Source organism: Crinia signifera, chromosome 8, assembly GCF_055691185.1.
Source record: "Crinia signifera chromosome 8, ASM5569118v1, whole genome shotgun sequence".
Classification (NCBI taxonomy): Eukaryota; Metazoa; Chordata; class Amphibia; order Anura; family Myobatrachidae; genus Crinia; species Crinia signifera.
In genome coordinates this window covers 50750843-50776849 of record NC_139224.1, presented here as the reverse complement: position 1 = coordinate 50776849, position 26007 = coordinate 50750843, and the positions used below count along the sequence as shown (strand labels likewise).

Genomic DNA, 26007 nt, shown 5'->3' with positions numbered 1-26007 from the left:
TTAACTCATCATCATTGGGTCTCTTCAAGAAGGTCAGTTTGTACATATCAGTAACGTTGGCCAGAGAAAATGAAGCAGGAGACATGTCATGTGTCACTTGAGATGACAACTTCCTCGCAAAGAGCACTTTGCATCTACATAGGACTTAAACCTAGGATCAAACATAGCAAAGAACTATGAGTCCAAGATACATAGCGGGTATTCAATCCGTGATGACTTTCTGACTCAGAAAAATAGGCTCGGTCAGGAAACACACGGATCGGTGTATTGCTCCATGCGTTTTAGTCGCAACGATTTTCCATTGAAGCAGATTTGATTTGAAAGAAAATCTAACCTGCATTGCATTGGTATAATCCGGACAGAATTGGATCACTTGGTTTCATTTCCTCCTTAGCTTCTCTAGTTGCTGTAGCAGTAGTTTAATTAATGATTTATACAATTTCAAATGCTTTCGATACATTGTACAAAAGTGTGAATATTCGCCAGTGTGCTGCAGTAAGGTAGCATGAAAGAGGGGGCTTGTTTGGTCTTTTTTAGGCATGCCCATGCACTTCTTGTCACTGGAATGACATACTCTCACAGATGGATGACTTGCTTCCACACAAAAAAAAAAACATCATCCTGTTTCTTATCAACGTCATCTTATTCAATACAATAATTATCAACATTCTCATCAGTGTCAAATGCACAATCATCCGTATCCTGTTGCACATTTGCAACTTCTGCAGAGTCATTTTGAATGACTAAATCATAATGATCATTACTTTACTACTAATCCTACCGTTGTCACTGAACCTTTGTGTTTTCATGAAAAGTGTGGGCCAACTTATTGGATAGCCTGAAAAATAAATATCAGGGAAACATCGGATAAAGGGCCTGTATCAGCTTTGTTAGCCAAGCAAAAAAGGATGCAAATGGGTAACACCATCTTACACTGCAGGTGGGCCAGATGTAACATGTGCAGAGAGAGTTAGATCTGGGTGGGGTGTGTTACAACTGAAATCTAAATTGTACTGTAAATTTAAAGCTGTCTAGCAGCCTGTATTTACCCTGCACAGAAAAAATATAAATGCATTTGCACCTTGTATAGCAGTATGGTTTGTTGCAGACACAAAATTACTTGCTTTTTGGCTTTATTGAATCTGGCCCAAAATGCTTTCACTCCCGATATTTCTTGTCCTCTAATTGAATTCCCCCTTAGAATCTATGAAGTTCTTGAATGCTTAATTTGTTTTTCAACATTAGTGACCTTTTTGTGACCGGATTTGCCTGTTTTAGAGGTGACACATGTAGACTCAGAGCAAGAAGGTGGTGCATGCAAGGTTACAGAAGATGCTTGACTGTGCTTGGCTTTGGCTTTCGCAATAGGCATTCTAGAGCATGAGTGGTAGCAGGAACTGAGCCTTTCCCTACCACTGTGGTGTATGGTGTGCGGGCAGTTTTTTTGTTTTTCGACAGTAACTTTTCCCTTCATTGTTAGAGGTGATGTTTTATTAAAGATTGTAAAAAAAAAATTGAAATTACCCCAACATTATTGGAACTTTTTTCGACACATACATAGAAACAACCCACCTTATTCAACTTTTAATGAGGCCTTTACGACATTGATTCCTAAACCATGGCTAAGTCCCGCACAATTGGATTCTATCACCCCATAACTCTTTTAAATGTAGATCTTAAGATACTTTCGAAAATAATTGCCACTCGATTACAATCCTTTTCTCTTCTATTGTTTCTTTCCACCAATTAGGACTTGTTAGTATTTGCCATTTGGTTAAAGGTATACGAACCAGGTTAGCCTCTGTAATTGCAGCTAACCTTAAGCCTCAATCTCTTTATTTGATGCTAAGTTTAGATGCTATGGCCTATGATACGGTCTCTTGGCCCTTTCTATTCAAATTATTATTTATAAGATCCTTTGGCACTGACTTTATTAATTTATTAAAATTATTTTACACATACTTTTTTACACTACTACTCTTTCGAATAATGGCACAAAAAGTAACCCTGTAAAAATGTTTTAAAGGAACTCGTCAAGTATGCCCTTTATCCCCTCTCTTTTTAAGTCTTTCTTTGGACCCTTTACTCCAAATAATTGACTCTTGGCCTATATTGGAAGTAATCAAAGTATATAAAATCGAAATTAGAATTACAGCCTTTGTAGACGATGTCCTTTTTTGTTTCTCACACCGCAAAATATCATTACGTTCTCTTTTAGGATCAGTTTTAGGCTTTTAAATACATTTTGAAAATCAAGAGTTCTATAATTAAAAAAGGAGTTATACAAGACTGAAATGCGCTGCAAATTTATCTAACCTATGGGCCAAACACCGCATCTCATATTTGGAAATTACTCTCCCAAGAACATTTTTCTTTTGTACAAATAGAATGTTAATTAAATTATAACTAAAGTTACTACAGAATTTGAAAGATTGAGCCATCTTCAGCTGTCTTACTTGGGTAGAGCAAACTTATTAGGTATGTTTTTTTCGTGACATTTTAAAAAAATTGTTAAAAAAGATTCTTTATCCATTTCATGATTGTTTTGCAACTTTATTTGTAATAACAAAAGGGCTAGAATTGGGATATTTAAATTATGTCAACCAAAATGGAACAGGGACATTAACTTTCTGAACAGATCTACATATAATCATGTAGCATCCCTCACATATCTTAAAGATTGGCCAACATCTTCCAAATTTATACACTTCATTGCAACAGAATTTCTTACATCAATCCTCATTGATAATCTCCTCATCTGATAAAGAAATTCCCTCATCAGCAGAGTGGGCGATCTTAGGTGTCTTTCCCTCTGGGACACCGATCATACGTGACAGCAAAAAGATGATGTTAATTATATCAGCTGTGGCCCGTAAATGTATTCTACACCAATGGATACATGAGGGGGTGGATGTGGATCGAAGTGACTATATGTTCGAACACTCCGAGACACACCTCCTGGCGCTTAGCAGTTTTTAAAGTTATATTTTAATAATATATGGAGTTTCCACAGCTGCAGCATACACTTCCTGTGAGCCCGTCTCGACTCACCAAAAAAGAGTATACAGGGGGGGGGGGGGGGGATTTGAAGTGGATTGCGCTGCTGAAAAATAATTATTTAAAAACAACACACTAATTGGCTGAGAGAAGATGAATGAAATGCTGGACACACTGTTAAATTGGTAATTTTACAAGAAAAAAATACATCAATAAAATACATACATTAGATACATACAAAACAATTAATAATTAAGCCCAGCAGACCACGGGAACGAAACGCGTTGACGTCACTATACACCTGGTTAGGTGTTCTACCCGTCCTATTTCCAGCCTCCAAGCCTGTTCCATACAAGGAGAAGCTTTCTACACGCTGCCAGTTTTTGAGCCACTTCGCGCTGAACAAGCGCATCGCAGCACCAGCATACCCGCTGACCCACCGCCGTACAGCTGAAGTGCAGCTTTCCGTCCCCCGCTGCCGGCAATCAGCTGTCTTCACCCAGCCGTTCCCCACCAGCACACCCGCTGGTTCACCACCATCTGCCAACCCTGCCATATAGCTGAAGTGCAGCTTTCCGTCCCCCGCTGCCGGCAATCAGCTGTCTTCACCTAGCCGCTCTCCACGCTACATCAGGAGAGCCGGGAATCCAGAAAATAATGGGGAGAGGACGGGTAGGGAGTTCGTCTGCACACTCTTAGTGGGTCGTCTGTATTTTATTTAAGGACCCGTGTTACCCGCTATTTACAATTCACATGCGGGGGTGCCACTCAGGGTAACTAAGGGTATACAGAAAACTGTGGTAGCACAAAAAGAGTTCGTGCTGAAAAAGAAGTTACGCTGTTTGAGTGCACACTATATATTTTGAATGTAATTTGTACTGTATTGTAATGATGAGTACAAAATAAAATTTAACTTTTAATAAATTTATTATTAAAAAGATTTCCTCTTTATTTTTTCCTTTATACTCTTGGGACCAAAAGAGGATTTGGTTGTCTAGGTGAAATATAGGGTTAAAATCATATACATTTAGACATGGTGCTCATACAAAGAGATGAAATGAGAAAGTGTAGAAGAGTAAAGTATTTAAAAATGTCAGAGCCCGTGGTCTGCTGCACTTAATTTGATGTTTTTGATAATATTACTGTAGGTCTCTCCTGGGTCTTATCGTGTCTGTGCACTCTTGCCAATATTTGGCTTGCGCCCGGTTACCTATTCAGATACGTATAGGGATATATGCTGATTGCTTCTGTTGCCTAATTTTCTTGGCGTTTAGTTCAGCATATTCCGATTATCCAAGAAAAAAAGGGGGGGGGGGAATTTTGTGCGTGGGATTTTTTTGTGTATCTCCTCAGAGTTTGAGGTTATGCCACTCCCTCCAAGCCTGGGGGTTATGCTTGCCCCAGTTAGTAACACTATTGTTGAGATTTTCGGTTTCCAAAAGATTTTTGGGAAAAGAAGGTTTTTTTGTGTATAGTTTTTATGTGCACATATCGCCTTTAGGTTATAACTTTAATATTTAAAGAGTAGTATGGTTTCCTAGTTGGTCTATCACTGTTCACCTCAATATGTGTTCCTATGCTGCCATAAGGGTCCCTGTCTGGAACGACAGTTGGAGCCCTATTGCAGTTTTTTAATTGAATATTTATTTGGGGTTTATTTACAGTGATTCTTCATCTTCTGACAGGAGATGCTTGTTGCAACTAAAATGATACAAGTGTGGTAATTAACACAAAAACCATAAATAACATACCAGCAAAACCCACAAGTGAGCGCTGAATAAACATCTAAATGTTATGTGCAAATAAAGAGAGAACAAATGCATATGTATCTTCAGTTGAAGAATCACTGTAAATAAACCCCAAATAAATATTCAATTAAAAAACTGCAATAGGGCTCCAACTGTCGGTCCAGACAGGGACCCTTATGGCAGCATAGGAACACATATTGAGGTGAACAGTGATAGACCAACTAGGAAACCATACTACTCTTTAAATATTAAAGTTATAACCTAAAGGCGATATGTGCACATAAAAACTATACACAAAAAAACCTTCTTTTCCCAAAAATCTTTTGGAAACCGAAAATCTCAACAATAGTGTTACTAACTGGGGCAAGCATAACCCCCAGGCTTGGAGGGAGTGGCATAACCTCAAACTCTGAGGAGATACACAAAAAATTCCCACGCACAAAATTTCCCCCCCCCCCCCCTTTTTTTCTTGGATAATCGGAATATGCTGAACTAAACGCCAAGAAAATTAGGCAACAGAAGCAATCAGCATATATCCCTATACGTATCTGAATAGGTAACCGGGCGCAAGCCAAATATTGGCAAGAGTGCACAGACACGATAAGACCCAGGAGAGACCTACAGTAATATTATCAAAAACATCAAATTAAGTGCAGCAGACCACGGGCTCTGACATTTTTAAATACTTTACTCTTCTACACTTTCTCATTTCATCTCTTTGTATGAGCACCATGTCTAAATGTATATGATTTTAACCCTATATTTCACCTAGACAACCAAATCCTCTTTTGGTCCCAAGAGTATAAAGGAAAAAATAAGGAGGAAATCTTTTTAATAATAAATTTATTAAAAGTTAAATTTTATTTTGTACTCATCATTACAATACAGTACAAATTACATTCAAAATATATAGTGTGCACTCAAACAGCGTAACTTCTTTTTCAGCACGAACTCTTTTTGTGCTACCACAGTTTTCTGTGAGCCAGGAATCCAGAAAGAGCGCAACATTCCACCAATCGTCCGACACACTCCTTCACCGCCGTGGTCGGTGCGGTGAATCCGTACCTGACTACAGGCAGGCTACACCGGCGACAAGCCGTGAGGAGTGTAAGTCGCATTAAAAAGAAAAAGAAAAAGGAACTACCATCCTCTAACACCTGTAACAGCTCGTTGGATACCCCATAATACTGGCACGGCAGCAAGATTTATCATCAAGGGTGAGCAATACAATCCTGCGATTTATATTCACAAATCAAATGATCTTTTGACTGTATATAAACCGGACTTTATTCTCCACTTACCATCATAACCACTACCCTCCATACATTCTTTGGTTATTTAACCTATAAAACAAGCTCTTAGGCTGTTAATATACCAGCTATAGATATATTTTCCTAAACCTAGGAATTATTTTCACGAGATATATTTTTATAAATTTAATTATTAATTGTTTTGTATGTATCTAATGTATGTATTTTATTGATGTATTTTTTTCTTATAAAATTACCAATTTAACAGTGTGTCCAGCATTTCATTCACCAATGGATACATAAAGAACCCCCATCCGTGTCCTTGTTTAGGGACAAACTATTTCACATATTCCATATGGAGTGGGTGGAAACATCCCTCCAAAAAGAAGAGCGCACAGAGACATTTTTTCAAATTTGGGAAGGCTTTATTGATTCACTGTCCAATGAGTTAAAAACACAGATTTACAAATGTTTCCGCTCTACTCAGTGGTACAAGACTCGTACCCTCACGGGGACTAGTCCAATAGACCTTCCGGTTCGGTGAGGTGCCTTTACGGTCGAGTCCACCCAAATTTATATTGTTTTTACATTTTGTGTTAAGATGGGTTTTTTTTTTCTTCTTTATATCAAGAAAGACATAAAACATAGAAAAAAAGGTATATATATTCTTTTTTTGTAAATGTAAAGATGTTGTTTGTCAAATATTTGTCGAACATAATGCCTTGCTGAAAAAGTGTAAGACAACGTAAATTTGCTCAATCCTTAATAAAGTTTATTAAAAAATAAAAAATAAATTCCCTAAGCCACAGTAAATTAGACAATCCATTCCTTATGGCTTTTAGGAAATTATGGTTGTTATTGAAACACAAATATAAATTGAAATCAAATTACTGAATGCACGTACCCTTTGTCTTAAACTCACATTTCCAAAATGGAGAGGCCTCGCTAATTTTTTCCACTATATAACATTGGCCAGCTTATAAAACCTCAAACTTCTAAACATATAACTTGCGAGGAAGCTATCGCACAATTTCCTTTTGTTAGGGCCTCAAGTTTATCATTGTTGCAAGCCCAACATTATGTAAGTAAGCTTTTAAAACATATTCCAAAGGGGATTGAGAAGACCCCCTGGACAATGCATTAGTGGTACCTCCTTTGGATCTCATAATTTTATACATTTCTTAGAGCTTTCTTAGAGCCTCTGTGGGACACTCCTCCAATCGCTACAATATAAAATGTCTCTCAGCCACACCATAATCTCCTGCCTATTTCAGTTTTAATCTTCTAATTACTTTGTGTAACAGTACGTGCAAATAAAGTAAAAAACATATATAGATGATGCAGGTATGTAGGGATATGACAATGGTCTAGTACAATTAACAATGCAAAACACACATGATTATATTGAATAACTGATTATTTGGCGCTTCTTTAAATGGAATACAGTTCTAAAAAGCAAAAGTCTTTGGTAAAAGGTATTGCTGGTATTTCTAGCGGCAGGGAGGTGTTGAAAAGTGTGGGCACAGCAATATGGTGTGTCTGAGCACCCCTAACACTCAATGTGCGCACGCCTATGGAAACATGGTGGAGGAACTGTTATGTCTTCTTTTATATATGATAGAACTTCCGCAGCTATTATTGTATAGTTCATAAACAAAATACACTTATTTGAGCTGTGTTGTCTTCACTCAAAACAAGTTTACTGCACTGCCGGAGAGGAGGGGGCCCAATTGGATTCTGCACATGGGCCCTCTTCTCTCTTTAAGGGCAGGATATACCAACCAGCGACAGTACATCATGGCGGTGCACATCACATATGTACACTACTGACATATGCCTAGAGCAACTTAAATGGCAGCTCTCACAATAAAAAAGCTGCCAGTAGCAATCCACGCTGCTGTCTGGACTTCTGGGTCTGTGCCCTGGGAGTCCCTCTGCACATGTGCAGAGATGGTGGCGGTCGCGGGACATACTGGGAGGGATCCATAGTGGGGTGTGGCTATGGCCAACCAGTCAGAATCTATCTATTATAGGTAAAATTTGCCACTGTACTGCCAATCTCAGTAAAACCAATGCAGTCTCAGAGGCTGCATCTAGCTTCACTTTGGCAGTGACTTTCTATTGGTCCAGTCACCTGAATTAGTCCCATTGGGAGGTGTTCTTTCAGCTGCAGCCCATAGAAATTGGGGTATGCGCATGTTCAGTACTGAGGCTGATACTGGACATGTGCCAGGCCTGGTGCCTGTCATCTGCATTGTATGGGTGCTGGGACCGTGAATAAGCTCCTGTGGGCTGCTGCCGAAGCAGCCCATAGAAGATGGGGCATGCGCATGGCGGTACTGAGGATGATACTGTGCATGTGCCTGTAGCAGGGACCAACGGTGGCAGCATTGCAGCCATCGGCAGCCTCCCCTACACTGAGGTAGGAGCCGCCGCTGATTCTTATTGGTTTGCCATAGCAACATCCCATCTTCAATAGAACTCCCCTCTTAGTAAATAAACCCATACAAGTTGCTATGTTATGATTTTATGGTGTACACATTTGTTCACTGAATGAGTCAAATCTACTGGTGCGTATAAAATCATACATACATTATTTTCCATTCTCTTTTCCACTTGCTCTATTTCCTTACCATTGCTTGATTTTTCTATCACTTCCCCACCGTGACTTTGGAAGAGCCCCCAATCAGCCCTGCTGCTAAATTCTATGTATTACCAATCTTTCCTGCTGCTGACCCCAGTGGGATACTAAGGAACTGTGACTGAGACTCTGAACCACTGAGCAATTAATCACCACCCTCTGGAATTATTATAATAGCAGCTACATTTATTGTAATTATTGATTTGAAAGCACAGACTGCTATCTATTCATAAATGGGTCTTGGGATCATACTAACTGCCCTTTTAGGATATGAATGGGGGGGGGGGGGGGTTTGAGGTTATCCAGCACCTGCATTGCAGCCTTTTATAAAAAAAAAACCTCAAGCATAAAATAGTCCAAAAATGTCCATGTTTGGAGAATAACAGAAATAAGGAATGAAGTAAAGGCATTTGCTTGGTTTTCCATTGAGACATAATACTGTATGTGCTGTATGTCCCACAAGCCATGTTATTTACTTTTAAATATAATGTATATTTATTTATACTTTTAGAAAAGGGACAATCTTCTTAACTTATGATGATCAAATGAACTTCCACCATGTGACAGTTGCAGGTTTAGAATAATGGCATTTGCTTAATAAAGACAAAAATGGTAATCAAATTATCTCTGTCTTAAGACTGGGCATTTGACGCCCTCCTATAAATTTGTGCCCTCTCTCCCATGCTGTCCAAAAGGATTGAGGTCTCACAAGGACAGGGTATAATAGTACCCTCATTTCACAATCTTATTTACATTACACTGCATGCAGCACCCCTGATTCATATTACACCATGTAGTAGTGCTACTGATTTATACCCCTTTTACACCAAAAATCCCAGATCCGACCCGGCATTTGGAAGAAGGATCCAAGCAAGTTCGGATCCGGGATTTCCTCCATTTACACTGGGTCTGACCCGCCGAAGACCAGGGGTTTTGAGGCGGCGTAAAAGGGGTATTACATTACACAACACAGAAGTACCCCTTACGTGACAGTAGCACCCAGTATACATGTTATATCGCACAGCAGTACCCCTTATACACGTTAACCAACAGTAGTGCCCCTTATACACGTTACATAACACAATAGTGCTCCTTATACAATTGACAAAACAAAAACACTATTCCTGCTAGATAAAGTTTAGGCAGAGGGGGGGAAGAGGGACATTAGAATTCAATGCATAACAATAAAAAAACAAATATTGTTCTTTTGTGTTTAAATTCTATATCCCTCACCACCTTCTGCCTAGCCTAGTAGCACTGCAGTGTTTTTATTTGTCTCTAATCTGAACTGTCAATGCTGTCATTGTGTCCATGGGATGGAGGGGGGAGGTGTGTTATCCCTGGATCAGAGTAGGGATAAGTATATATCCCTGGGGCCGATAGGTAGGGTGGGGTGTATTTCCTTGAGCAAAGAGGTAGTGTATGTCACTGGTGCTGGGTCGGGTTGGGTAGAATGTACAATGTGTAAATTTTCTAAACAGCAGATGTGTACATATGGAGGTGACTCACTGCAATGTAAAGACACATCGCATAGCACTGACAGCAGCACTGATGATGTAACAGAGCGTGTAGCAGTTACTCCTATCCCATGATTAAGAGTGACAAACTCACACATAACAAGACACTGGCTACAGCAATTACACTTTTAGTGATGTCACAGACACAACTACTGGGACACCAATAACAGGTCTGATGGTGATACTATGAAGGTAGACAGCAGTGATGCAATGCACAGTGTGGCAGTGATACTACTGTATGTCCCATTGCAGAGCGACAAACATACAACCAGGGCCAGATAATAATGGGGGCACAAGGGGTCAGTGCCCCTGGGCCCCCCTCTAGCTAGGGGCCCCCTGTGGTTGGCATGTATTTTTCAAAAAAACAATTTTTATTTTTTTTAGCTAAAGGTTTTGTGCATGGGAGTGGGGTAGTGCTGCAGCTTCACCTATCTGCCAATGTGACAATGATTAATGGTGCTGAGCATTGGAAGCCAAGTGTGCAGTGCATTACTGGGAGTTGACTAAGTCCCATGACACTTTGCACCAGAGGGCAGAGGCTGAGACATTTGTGCTGAGCTCTGGTTGTTGGAGCTCATTACATGCTTCTCAGGCCCATGGAGAACAGCAGCAGCAGCAGCCTAGACATGGGAGGGTTTTTAATCAGAGGCAGCACTGGGACTGTGAGGTCTCCTACAGAGTAAGGTGCAGAGGGACAAACACAGGCTTTTCATGTGGTATGTATGTATGTATGTATGTATGTATGTATGTATGTATGTATGTATGTATGTATGTATGTGTATATATATATATATATATATATCCCCTGAAGTTACCCATTGACCAAGTTTATACTGCCATTACTCTGTGTTTTGACAGTGTAATATTCCCCCATGCAGTTTGCGGCCAGTAATGACAAGTGCAAGGGGACCCCCCTGTCTAAAGTGCCCCGGGCCCCCAAAGACTTAATCTGGCACTGCATACAACCATGCCTCCCAACATGACCCTCTACAGAAGGGACACATTGCTTTATTCCTAGACTTCCCTTTAAATGTATGATTACCATCACCTGTGGTGAAACACCTTTCTTATAAATTAACCTGTTCAACACAGGTGATGGCAATCATACATTAAAAGGGAAGTCTAGGAATAAAGCAATGTGACACAACCATAATACTGACATACAGGGCCGCCACTAGTAATGTTGGGGCCCGGGACTGACCTTCAGCCCGGGCCCCCAGTGGCACCCCCCCTCGCGGGACAGCTGTACCCCTGGCACCCCCCTGACAGCGGCCCTGCTGACATAGTTGGGATTATGAGGACAGTGATACCTCATACTATAATAGTGCTGCATATGGTGCTGGGCAGTGGAGGAGCAGTCCATTCATACTTCTCGTATGGACCGCAGGACCCGTACTGTACATGCAAACACACACGCACACAAAAAAAACAATAGAAAAAAAATGTACTGATATTCAGTGCTTTGCCTGTTTGTTTGTTTTTGTTATTGTTTTTTACACTTGTATCAGGCCCTTTATGCCCTAAACCTCTGCACCCCCTGCACTGACTGTAACTACACTTGTGTTACTAATTACATGGTAATGTCGACATAGGTTGACACGAACACCAAATAAATGTACCATTTCCCCTCACATGGCTGGCTTTGCTCACAACACTCTGCACACTATGATAATCTAACTCTATGCCCAATTGGATGATAAAGTAGGAACCAAGTTGGTCTAAAGCAAAAAAAAACATGAAAAACTTGTGTCTAACTTTTGTTACTGTCGATTTAGACGCGGGCAAATATCTTAAGGAATCTAATTAAACGCACTGGCCCGAGAGCGGTCAACTAAGTGATTGTCGATCTAGACGCAGTAGATCGACACCCCAATGTCATTCTTGCCTACTTTTGAAAACTAGTTTCAGGGAGATTATAGTTGGTAGTAGAATTTTGTACAGCGCCTCATTGAGGGGGCGGGTCATGCTCCACCCAAAGGGCGTGTCTAGTTCCATACATAAAGAGATTGTGAAAAGAGGTTGTATACGTGGCACCTAGAAGCGTGGGTGTGCACTACTACATCTGAGAGGAAACTTTTAAAATGACTTATATCCAAATGTAGATGAGCCCCAAAGCAGTTAGTAAGAGCTACTATACTTGCTAAAGTGCTGGGAAATGGTGCTGATGATTCAATGTAACTGTATCTATCTCTCATTCCTTTCCCCCACCATTCCTTTAATGGTGCTGATGATTCAATGTAACTGTATCTATCTCCCTCATTTCACCTAGCCCACATTGTAACAGTGTAATGTGGGCTAGGTGAAATGAGGGAGATTGCTAGACTAATGAGGGAGAGAGGGAGATTGCTCCTATTTCAGGAAGTCTCCTGCAGAATGCAGAAGGGGAGGCAGCTATGCCCAATGTCAGTGTATTACACGCTCAGCTAGTAGTAGTCTGTTAGCAGCAGCTTACTGCAGTAATGATAATACACTGTACAATCAGTCTGGCTCAGCTCACAGTGACAGAAGCTGTGTTTGTGTATTTGGAGAAGGTGATCGGTTTGTTTCACTTCTAACGTTCTATTAAGAAGTGTGAAAAATGCTGTTCTCGTGATACTAGTGTACTTTGAAAAGGTGAGAAATACATAACTGTATGTGGTGAAAGGGAGAGATGTGCAGATAGGTTCTCTGTATTTGAAGCAATGAGGTAAGCCTCTCAATGGTGTTATACTGTATAAAAGGACTGGGCTACTGATGGCTTGCTAGCAGCTATGTAACTACACGTCTGCATGATTTGACAACTGGGAGGTATTAAGGTACACCATAGTTACCTACCCTCCTGCATCCTGCAGGACACTACCTGAAATAACAGCAATCTTCCTCTCTCCCTCATTAGCCTAGCAATCTCCCTCATTTTACCTAGCCCACATTACACTGTTACATTTTGGGGTAAAAAGGAATGAGAGACAGATACATTTACATTGAATCATCAGCACAATTTCTCAGCACTGTAGCTCTTAGTAGCTCTATAGTACTGCTCTGGGGATCATCTACATTTGGATATAAGTCATTTTAAAGATTCCTCTGAGATGTAGCAGTACACACCCACGCTTCTAGGTGCCATGTTCACAATCTCTTTTCACAATCTCTCCATATATGGAACTAGACACGCCCTTTGGGTGGAGCATGACACACCCCCTCAATGGAGCACTGTGCAAAATTCTACTACCAACTATAATCTCCCTGAAACTAGCAGCAGTTGTGATGCAAAATTTCCAGCAGCCATACTGGGGTTTTGTATTGCTATTGGGGGGCTATTCAGATGTGACTGCTTCTCTGCTAATTTACAGAGCCCGGCAATCAGATAGCCGCCACCCTGCCACAGTGAAATCTTGCTCTGTGCGAGGCTGTGAAAGGCCTGGAAAATGTCACAGATTGGCAAATAGTTGCTAATCCATTAGCAGAACCCTCACCATCAGGGAATCAAGGACCTAGCCGAAAGAAACAGGCTGATAGGGGCGGGAGCTGATGTCACACGCCCTCCGTGAAAACACCTAAGCACACCTGCGTTTTCACTGACACCTCCAGAAAACAGTTTGCGATTAAAAAAAGATGCTGGATTTTATCGCAGGATGGCCTTGCGCATGTCCGCTATGATCTATGTGCATGCACAGCGGATCAATAATCGTACAGGCTGCGAATTCGCAACCCATCATTCAGGTCTAAATAACCCCCGTTAAGTGGATCAACGTAAAGGCCCATACACACAGAGAGAACACTTAGAAATTAATCACAAATCACTCTTTGCGGACACCCCAAATTGATGGTCCTGCACATCTCCATTGCCCACTCAGGTCTTTACATGCAGACAAAATCTAGCTAGATTGCATAGCATGTGCATAAAGAACACTAGTCAGCACAGATCGCTCAGCACACATCGCTATATGTGTATGGGCTATGTGTGCTACTGTATGTGTGCATGGGCTATGTGTGCTACTGTATGTGTGCATGGGCTATGTGTGCTACTGTATGTGTGCATGGGCTATGTGTGCTACTGTATGTGTGCATGGGCTTTGTGTGCAACTGTATCTGTGTATGGGCTATGTGTGCTACTGTATGTGTGTATGAGCTATGTGTGCTACTGTATGTGTGCATGGGCTAGGTGTGCTACTGTATGTGTGCATGGGCTATGTGTGCTACTGTATGTCTGTATGGGCTATGTGTGCTACTCTATGTGTGTATGAGCTATGTGTGCTACTGTATGTGTGCATGGGCTAGGTGTGCTACTGTATGTGTGCATGGGCTATGTGTGCTACTGTATGTCTGTATGGGCTATGTGTGCTACTGTATGTCTGTATGGGCTATGTGTGCTACTGTATGTGTGTAAGGGCTATGTGTGCTACTGTATGTGTGTATGGGCTATGTGTGCTACTGTATGTGTGCATGGGCTATGTGTGCTACTGTATGTGTGCATGGGCTATGTGTGCTACTGTATGTCTGTATGGGCTATGTGTGCTACTGTATGTCTGTATGGGCTATGTGTGCTACTGTATGTGTGTAAGGGCTATGTGTGCTACTGTATGTGTGTATGGGCTATGTGTGCTACTGTATGTGTGTAAGGGCTATGTGTGCTACTGTATGTCTGTATGGGCTATGTGTGCTACTGTATGTGTGTAAGGGCTATGTGTGCTACTGTATGTGTGTATGGGCTATGTGTGCTACTGTATGTGTGCATGGGCTATGTGTGCTACTGTATGTCTGTATGGGCTATGTGTGCTACTGTATGTCTATATGGGCTATGTGTGCTACTGTATGTGTGTAAGGGCTATGTGTGCTACTGTATGTGTGTATGGGCTATGTGTGCTACTGTATGTGTGTAAGGGCTATGTGTGCTACTGTATGTCTGTATGGGCTATGTGTGCTACTGTATGTGTGTAAGGGCTATGTGTGCTACTGTATGTGTGTATGGGCTATGTGTGCTACTGTATGTGTGCATGGGCTAGGTGTGCTACTGTATGTGTGTATGGGCTATGTGTGCTACTGTATGTCTGTATGGGCTATGTGTGCTACTCTATGTGTGTATGAGCTATGTGTGCTACTGTATGTGTGCATGGGCTAGGTGTGCTACTGTATGTGTGCATGGGCTATGTGTGCTACTGTATGTGTGTATGGGCTTTGTGTGATACTGTATGTGTGCATGGGCTATGTGTGCTACTGTATGTGTGTATGGGCTATGTGTGCTACTGTATGTGTGCATGGGCTATGTGTGCTACTGTATGTGTGTTTGAGCTATGTGTGCTACTGTATGTGTGTATGGGCTATGTGTGCTACTATGTGTGCATGGGCTATGTGTGCTACTGTATGTGTGTATGGGCTATGTGTGCTACTGTATGTGTGTATGGGCTATGAGTGCTACTATGTGTGCATGGGCTATGTGTGCTACTGTATGTGTGTATGGGCTATGTGTGTGATAACCACAGGTGTACGATAGTTGTGCTCTCTTACCGGTGTTGCCACTTGGAGGGTGCTGCTTCTTCTTCTTGGGGAAGAATTGAAGGCAGGAAACTGGATATTGCTCAAAAGTGTTAACACTTTATTTCCACCATGCTAAACAACCAATTGTTTAAATATCAGTAATTAATACCCAATGACAGTTGAATAATGTACCACATCCGCTATCTAACTACGATCACAGGGATCGCTACGTCCCCTTTTCTTCCAAAACACAGGTTAAACAAATAATCAATGCCGTTCACTTCTTGCTACTGTTAACTGCACTACTGTCAAGGAGGTACTCTCAATTGAGAGTATCATATTGGGCATCACATTCACATAAATCAAAACAACACAGATAATTATTATTGCATAGACAAAGATAACCAGAGAAATGTCATTGCATGCATAAGAATAAACAGAGAATTATTATTGCTCAATAATACATATTTTATAGTGCACTGGTTGTACCTGGATGATATCAATGTTAAGGAGCCCATACACACTCCGTTTTGCGGCGGCTCCGTTTTGTACTATGCGATGCGCGCTCCCGCGCATCACATAGTACGATACAAAAAGTATGTGCTGCACATACTTTTGTACTAGCTTTACATCCTGTCGGATCGCATTGCATGCACAATGCATGCACAAGGCATGCGATCCGATACGATGTGTACTTTAAAATGTACAAAACGGACCGGCAAAACGGAACATGTATGGGGACCTTTAGTCCTTATAGAATCCTTGGAGAGGAAAGTTCAATCACCCCTTAAAAGTCTAGAGACTATCACAGAGATCCCAAAGGGTCAGTTCCTGCTTTAAACTATAAACTTGTACTGAATATTTGTAATCCACTGGGTTATGGTCATACGTAGTGAGATATTAAGGGGGAAATTTACTAAACAAAATTTGTTAAAATATCGTATTTTCATACAAAAATGGGCGTATACGTATTTTTGTCATTTCGTATTCAAATTGATGGGAAATTCGTATTTGTATTTACAAATACGTATGAATACACCATCGATAGAATACGACAGAAATCACCATTCAAAAGATTCAAAAGATTTACTAAGCAGCTAATTGGCGTGAAACGCCCGCGAATGGCCGGCCAAATACGGCAGGAAAATACACTTTATTTTCCTGTCATATTTGGCTTTAGCCTGCATGGATCAGTCAGATCCGTGCAGGCTGCAGTGTAAAAAAAATTAGAAAAATAAATAAATACATTTTTTTTAAAAACAGCGTGGGGTCTCCCCCACAGCCGTAACCAGCACCAGGCTGAAAGAGCGGGGGCCGAAAATAAAAAATCAGGAAACCCGGCAAATAGGGCTTCGTTAATTTTTTAAAACCAGCCCCAGGCTCCAGGTCCGGGACTGGTTCCCAAAATACGGGGGACAAAATGACTAGGGGTCCCCCATATTTTAAGAACCAGCCCCAGGCCAAACCAGCCAGCAGGGTAATGTCACAGCCGGGGGACACCTATTAGATAAGGTCCCGCGGCCAAAATATTAACCCTACTGACCAGTCAGCCTGGGGGAGTGGGTATCCCCCCAATAAAGGGGTCCCCCCTCCTCCAGGACTTACCTGACCAGGCTGAAGCCTGGTGCTGTCCCCGGTGACCCTGTGCGGTGGTCACCGGGCTGATTGAGTTTAAAAAGATAGAATAAACTATTGTTTAATACTGTGGAACTATGAGTCCCAGCAAGCCTTCCCCGCAAGCTGGGACTTGGAGAACCATAAGTCCCAGCATGCGGGGCATTAAAGGGCCCACTGGCACTTGTAGTTCCACAGTAATAAAAATAGTCCTATTTGCGGGGTTTCCTGATTTTTTATTACCGGCCCGGCTCTTTCAGCCTGGTGCTGGTTACAGCCGTGGGGGGACCCCAAGCCGTTTTTATTAAATTATTTATTTATTTATTTCACAAAAATTATTTTTTTTTACACACTGCAGCCACTGATCCGTGCAGACTGCCTGTACGAATTTGTATTAGCGCCTATATATACGGCCAGCTTATACGAATTAATATGACATCGGAGGGTTACAAAGCAGTCGAAATTTGACTGCTTTGTAAATTCCCCTCCGGAACACGACTTTGCATACAGCTGAAACAGACGTATGCAGTCATAGTCATTCGTATTAAGAATACGAATATGATTTTTTGTATTCGTATTCTTAGTAAATTTCCCCCTAAATGTCTTTCCTGCAGCAGTCTTTTTTCAAGAGGATCCAACTTTAAGAGATTAAAAACAAACCAATGCAGTAGGATATTGGTTAACTCAGCTGCCTATTCTATAAGCTGTAACAACACGGGCCAATGATACTTCCATCCCCTGCCACTGAGCAATTCTGGAGTTATTCAATACAGTCTAATAACATGACAGTCTTTCTTGGTGTGGCTGGTTAGATTTGGGAGAGGGTCACTTGAAGATGAATTATGTTTGCCTAGCTTCTTAAAGTGTCCATTTACACAAACTTACACGAGATCCCAGTTTAACCTGCTGTTCCAATAGCTCCCCACTGTTCTCTGCTCTCCTCATGAGCTCAGCAACTTCCTGGTTCCTTTCTCTGTCCTGCAACTTTATTTAACAGGATGCAAAAAGCACAGTTTGGCTGGGTTAGTCCAGTGGTTCCCAACCTGGGGTACTAGTACCAGTTGGGGGTAGTTGATAATAATATTGGTAATGGCGGAAGAAGAAAAATAAGTCTCCCGATGGTGGAAGGACTCTCCCATTGCCATGGGAACAAACCATGTTGCATTACTTCCGGTTCCATCTGCAGCGTCATCAGCATCTCCCTTTTCCCTGACCAGCAATCCACTGGGAGCTACCTGTACTGCCCACAGACATCAGCGATCATCTGCCCTGCACTGACACGGTGTGTTGGAAACAGCGGCATTAATCCTACAGGCGATAGCGGGAGCCCCGGAGACAGTACACAGAGGGAACCGATTCCTTATTGCACACTACTGCTCCGCTACTCCTTAATATAAGGACATGCATACCACTCACTTCCACTCCACTCGTAAGTACAGTGGATATTTCAAACTGAGAGAAGGGGTACTCATAAATGAAAAGCCTAATCAAGGGGTACGGGTGAGAAAAAAGGTTGGGAACCACTGGGTTAGTCCATTCCCTCCATCCTGGAGGGGTATTTACCTTTTAACAGAGTCCAGTCTCATTCAAATAGGCAATTTAATATATCACATGTGTGCTACTGTATGTTTGTATGGGCTATGTGTGCTACTGTATGTGTGCATGGGCTATGTGTGCTACTGCATACCTCCCAACACTCACGATTTCAGCGGGACAGTCCCGATTACCGGGTCCTGTCCCACTGTCCCACCGTGCGAGTGTCCCTATTTCTGCAGCTACAAAGTTGGGAGGTATGCTACTGTATGTGTGTATGAGCTATGTGTGCTACTATATGCGTGTATGGGCTATGTGTGCTACTGTGTGTGTGTATGGGCTATGTGTGCTACTGTATGTGTGAATGGGCTTTGTGTGCTACTGTATGTGTGTACATACCCTCCAACATTTGAAGGGCAGAAATCGGTACACATTCAGAAAGGGGGTGTGGTCACATGGAAGGGGGTGTGGCATCACACAAAAGGGGCGTGACATTACACAACACATCGTAATGCCCGTTATACATTTTAGTAAACGCTGTAATGCCAATTACACATAAGGCCACACACCGTAATGCCCATTACACATTGCACAACACATCGTGATGCCCATTACATACTAAATAACAAACCATAATGCCCATTACATATTATGTAATAAATGCACATAAATGCTGCTTACCTACATGCTCATTGCTAGAGGGTTCTTTCTTGATACCAGGGCCTTCATGTTTGATGCCAAGGAGGCTTTGGCTTCATGCTTGTTGCCAAGAGGGAGTGCATGTGCATGTTGCCAAGGGGGAATTAAATGCCGATTGCAAAGGGTGGGGGAATTGCTCGTTGCCAAGGGGGGAGAAAATGCTGTTGTCAAGGGGGGGAATTGCTCGTTGTCAAGGGGGAGCCGCCGGATGCACACAATTTAATAAAATGACAGCCGGGCAGAGAGAGCAGTCTGTGCGCTGCCCAGCTGTATAGTGTAAGCAGCGGCAGCATCCTCATCCCTCACTATTTTTAATTCTCCAGCTAGGCGGTCGCGAGCCAATAGGAGGTCGCGGTCAGGCAGCCAATCATGAGCGGATGCTAGACCGCGAGCTCCTATTGGCTCGCGGCCATCCACTCCAGACTAGGGAGAAATGCCTTGAAACCAGCGAGAGACGTATGCTGCCGCTGCTCTCAATTCGGTACATTCGGTCCATGTTTAATTTGCCGGTACAGACCGTAAAAAAACGGTACTGTACCGGCAAATTCGGTACTGTTGGAGGGTATGTGTGTATGGGCTATGGCCCTTATTCAGATCTGATCTCAGTACAAATTTGTTCTCAAAATGGGCAAAACCATGTGCACTGGTGGGGCAGATGTAACATGTACAGTATAGAGAGAATTAAATTTGTGTGAGTTATTTTGTTTCTGTGCAGGGTAAATACTGGCTGCTTTATTTTTACACTGCAACTTAGATTTTAATTTCAACACACTCCACCCAAATCTAACTCTCTCTATACATGTTACATCTGCCTCACCTGCAGTGCACATGGTTTTGCTAATTTTGAGAACAAATTTGTACTGCGATCAGATCTGAATAAGGGCCATACTGTACATATCCTAATTGTGAGATTGCTGAGACATTGGGCATCATTACAAGCAACGGGTTTTGTGTTTATGCAGCATTTTATTATCTTACTTCCTGGGTTTGGGTGAATTGAGGTAGAGATTTGTTGGATTGGAGCTGTGCTATTTACAGTAGTAATCATATTGCATATCACTAAAGCTTGGGAGGTGTGACCTTACGCAGCCGATCTCATTGGCTCACCAGTCCGCACGCTAAGGGGGAAATTTACTAAAGGAAATTTGTAAAAAATAGGTGTATTTGTATCCAGAAATACACTTACTTTTGACATTTACTGTCCCGAAAATACGGCAATTCGTAGTCGTATTGATGTGCTATCAATAATAATATAAATTGCCGTATTTTCGGGACAGTAAATGTCAAAAATAAGTGTATTTCTGGATACAAATACACCTATTTTTTACAAATTTCCTTTAGTAAATTTCCCCCTAAGCATGCGCCTTGTCGCTTGACGCCAGCATGAAACCAAATCACTTTGCAGCGTGTATTTAATATGGGGCCTGATTCAGACCTGCTCACTGGGCTGCAAGTGTCCAGAATCCAGCGAGCAGGTAAACTCCGCCCCACTTTGCCCCGCACAAGAGATATCCCACCCATGTGTACGGCTGTGAATACGTTCGCTGCTGTGCACATGAGGGGAAAACCCTTTGGAAACTCACCATTGAATGGATCTCTCTCTCCTTACTGGGCACGGCCTCTCGACTTACTGGGCACAGCGAAGGCCGTGTAGAGAAGGAGGCCGCCTGCATTTTCTGTGACACTCCCAGAAAACACTGCGTTACCGCCCCCAAATGGCTACAGGGTGTCAATCACCCTAAGTGCAGCCAGCGAAGGCTAGCTGTCTTCGTACATATGCGAATTTGCAGCACAGCGTGCAGGTTCTGAATTGGGCCCATGCTTCGTAAATGACGCACATTTAAGCCTCTGTGTAACCACTTTAATAAATTTGCTCCTAAACAACAACAAGTTAAGTGTATCAGCAGTAGACACTTAAGAATATATTTTCATTTCACAGAAGTTAGCAATAAGCTGCACTGGCTCGTAGTATCTGAACAGACGTCACTACGTTTTATGAAAGAGCAACTAGTAGAATGTGCTGCTTGATTCATGGGAAACAATGACACTTAATTTTGCTACACAAGTACAAAACAGTCCATTTGATACAGCCATTGAAGAAGCTTTATTCTCCCTTTGTGTTAAATGGCAATTGCTGCTTTTGACAATGGTCGACCAGGGAGAAATGGGAAAGAGGGAGGTGACATCTAATTGGTTGTGAGCTTGAGAAGGCAGCTGAAACCAATTACACGCCGCTCTCGCTGAATGCATCAACCTTTTTCAAATTTATCCAGGCTGATCACTGTCAAAAGCAACAGATAACCCTTCAAAGTAGAACAAAGCCAAAAGCTTGGTTATATGAACATTTTCTTATACGGCGGTGTGAATGATAACACAATTCCACATCAGCTTCACAGGAGATTGCATTGCTCTCTTGTGTTATGGGTAGGCCCGCCTTCTTCCATGCAGGATAGATGCTGGTGACCGGTGTTCAGTATACCAGCAGTCAGAATACCGATGGAGAGAATCCTGACAGGGTCAGGTAAGTATACTTACGCCCCCCTTCCCCCCAGCCCTTCCTTCTAGTGGCCCAACCCTACCGCCACACCAGCCTTACCCTAACTCTACGCGTTGTGTGTAACCCTAACCCCCGCACCCCGCCGCCTAACCCTTACCCCCCCTGCCCCATAGCCTAACCCTAATCCCCTGTTCTAAGTGCCTAAACCTAAGCCACCTCCCCACAGCCTAAGCCTAACCTTTCATTCCTCACAGCCTAACTCTAAGTCCACCTGCTAGTGCCTACACCTAACCCCCCAGCCCCATAGCCTAACCCTAATCCTCTGTTCTAAGTGTCTAAATCTAAGCCACCTTCCTGTAGACTAACCCTAACCTTTAATTCCTCGCAGCCCCCCTTCCCTGGCAGCACAAACTCAGCATTCGGAATGCAGTCTGTGGGGATTCCAGCACAGGCATTGCTAACTGCATCGCTTCCACACAGTCTCAGGTTTCCTGCTTAATGCATGGCACTGCCCATGTCATATAAAGACCTGATCTCATCAATATAACCAAAAGAATGCAGACACTGAGTGCTGCTGTGAATATTCTCATATACAGGTTGTTTCATCTGTTTGCCATTCTTTGTCAGGATGATGCATTGTAAACCATAGATTTGCAGTTGCTTCCTGTGCTTGGAATGGTGGCATATAATTGTGGCAAACCATCCATTCCATTTACTACATTGAGTGTAATAAAAATGTATAACATTTTAGTTATATTACAAATGTGTCCACATGCATCTATACAAGTCGTGTCACACATAATCAGGTTCATGCGCTCGCATGCACATTCGCAAGCACTCTTACGGAAAAAACCACATGCACGCATCGGGCGAAGGCACGCCTACAGTGCTTGCGAAATCATTTGCACGCAACCATACAAAGAAGGGGGGTGGTCTATCGCTGTGCGTACGTGTAACTGGTCGCACGCGCCCACACATTTGCGCACGCACACTCACCTCAAGCTGCTAACGAACATGCTCTACTCCCCAAATGTTAGCAAACCAAATACTAGTATGCACATGTGTTGTGTTGTAAAGGAAGTATCTGATATCTATGTTGCATGTGAGGTGACACATGTCGACTAATGTTGACAGGGGCAACATGCTAAATATAGCAGAGTAGAAATGACAATAGTGGTGGTATGTTACATAAGGCAAATTTATAAGGGTGGGATTTGTTTGGTTTTAGCGCATTGGTTTGGTCCAAATAACTTTAGCAACAGAAGAAGTTTGTATCTGCTAACACTTGATTGCTGGTGGTATGCAATCAGAAGTTGTGCTGAGTTAATTGTCTCATGAAATCAACGATGTATTGGTGTCAATAGTGTGCAGGTGCCATTGATTCACCCATTGATTTAGCCATTTCGTGCGTGTGTTTGCTCCGTGCGAATGAGCACATTACAAGGAGCAAGGTGTGCGAAACGAAAAACCTGCTTTGAGCTGGCGAAAAGTTTTGCGTTGGAGGGGTACAATCCCTCGTGCACTCATGCGAAAGCACTCCCACCACTCATAGTGAACGCCCATGTGTACGCCCATGTGTACGCCCACTTTTGCTCATTATAATGGTCGCGCCCATGCTAACGCCCACTGCACGCCTACTACCGATGCACTCGTTCGCACTGAGAAATCTCCGCGAAAGTTTGCTTGCGAGTATTTTTTAATGACATTGCACATGCGCAGTGCGCTTGCTGCACATGCGCAATGGGGGTTGCAGGGTGAAACGTGCGAATTCGCATGCGTACGCGCCAATGTGAATAAGGGCCAATGTGTGAGCTCTGTGTGACTTGGTAGCGCTGAGTGTCTTTGTGTGCATCTTATTCACAAAATGAATAAGATAAATTGCTTTGTTACAATGTTTCACTTTAAAACCCTGCAATGTGACATTTTGTATGCAAATAGTTGCAGTCGTACACAGAATATAGGCATGCTGTATATCATTTTAATCAACTGAAGCTGCTTGTGCATCTTAGTTGCATCATTTTGAAAATGAAAGGCATTGTAATGGAAAAAGTTGGCTGTAAATATGCTTAGTGCTACCTAGTCACGCCAGGGTATAGCACAACTAGAAGGGCTGTTTAATGCGCAAGGAGGCTGGATTATGCAGACACATCTATATGGCACTTTATTGTTACTATTTTTCACCTCAATTTTTTTTACTAAAACATAAAAAAGTGTTCTGGTCTGTGTGCAGTACATGTAAATATCGAAGACAGCATTACATCAAATAAAGCCACATACAGTGTAAAACTATTGTATAAATGAGATTATTAGAGACTTTTTCCACGAATAACATTCTAGGAGGCATTTTAATATGACCATTATTGGGGATCAGTCAGTTTTCTATCTGGTTTTTGATACTGAATAATAAGGATGATCTGGAAATTATAGCGGTATAGGTGAACTTCAATGTGCAAGTTTATATTGAACAAAAAAATCCCGCCAAAATCTCTTCAAGGGCCAGATGTATCAAGCTTCAAAAAATGATAAAATGGAGAGTCACAAACAGCCAGCCAATCAGCTCCTACTTGTCATATTACAGACTTGGGGCCAAATGTAATAGGGTGAGAGATTTTGGGAGAGTTTTCCCATGTTTTTTAAAGCAGCAATCAATTACAGTTGATTTTGCCATGTAATTGATTGCTGCTTTAAAATGTCTGGTGAATGGGAATGTATGATGGGATGGCTCAACATAGAGGCAGCAAATTCTGAAACCTTCTCCAATTTCTCTCTCCAGGTAATTTTAAAGGCGTTTGCAAACAGATCGACCACTTTCCTGAGGATGCAGATTATGAAGCAGACACTGCTGAATATTTCCTCCGTAAGTCCGGTGCCTCATTTCTTTTACAAAAATATTTTGTATTGTTGAAAATGCTCATTTATTAAGTGCAATAGATGGAGAAGAAAAGCTTCTTCTTGCACAGACTGTTCACCATCAGCTTCCTTTACAATTCCCAAATATTTTCCTTTGAGTTTCACAGATGTCGGCACTCATCCAAGTAAGCCCATATTTATGCTTTCACACAGACACAGTATTTTCCTTTTACTCGTGTACTCTATCCCAGCAATTTGATATGAGCCAAGCTAGTTCATAATACCCAATGGTCCTTACTGTCCTAGCCTTGAGGTAAATAAGTCTGGCATAAGAGAAAAGTATGATCTTGAGCAGATGTGGTGCTTATTTCACTGTGCGGCTATGTGCATTGCTGCTGATAATGTGGTTGAATATGATGGGTATCCAATTAATGGGCCGAGGTTATCTCTGTTGACCATCAAAAGGTTGACGCGGTACACTAATTTGAAATACACATTTTAACGCAAACAGCACTGCAGTAGCGATGGCCATCGATGGTTGGCAAAACTGCAAAAACCTGCATCATTGTTTTACCTATCGATGGTCAACCATTTTCTTTGACTGACTGGCCCTTGGGCCAATCAGAATGCGGGGGGTGGGGCTTTAGGGCTGTCGGGGAGTGGAGCTATGCTCCCTGTCCTGTCACCTTGACAAAAAAAATACAGAACACTTGTTTTGATGTGCCATCGATAGAGGGAAACCATATGATTCTCCCTCATCGATGACAAAAGTATTCAACATTGGCCATAAACAATCAATGATATTGGATCATCGATCTTCAATGGCCATCCCTACACTGAAGCATAACTACTGGCCCGAGGTCCCAGCAGGTAATCCCCTGCACCCTTCTAAAGTTTTTTTTCCGCCCTATGTAATTATTTTAGAACATCCCGAAGAGTTGTTTAAAGCACCATTAGATGCTATTTGTTAATTATGAATAGATGTGATCATGCAATTTATTTTGTCCGTTTGTAATTTGCTTCTGCGTCCAACTCTGTTGTGACATTAGGCGGTTGCTTTTGTGTACTTTTTGGGACTAATTCAGACCTGTCTACAGGACAAATTTGTTCTCAAAATGGACAAAACCATACTGCACTGCAGGTGGGGCAGATGTTACATGTGCAAAGAGAGTTTGATTTGGGTCAGCTATATTGTTTCTGTGCAGGG

The 26007-nt window shown here is 42.1% G+C and overlaps 1 protein-coding gene across 4 annotated transcripts in view; it reads left to right on the top strand.

Moving 5' to 3' along the window:
• The window catches only part of CACNG2 (calcium voltage-gated channel auxiliary subunit gamma 2), a 123477-nt gene that overhangs the window by 76663 nt on the left and 20807 nt on the right, over positions 1 to 26007 (top strand). For all 4 annotated transcript variants that reach the window (XM_083156344.1, XM_083156345.1, XM_083156346.1 and 1 more), the window contains exon 2: positions 24724 to 24807. In XM_083156344.1, coding sequence (XP_083012470.1) covers positions 24724 to 24807 — 84 coding nt within the window. The remainder of the gene's footprint in view (positions 1 to 24723; positions 24808 to 26007) is intronic.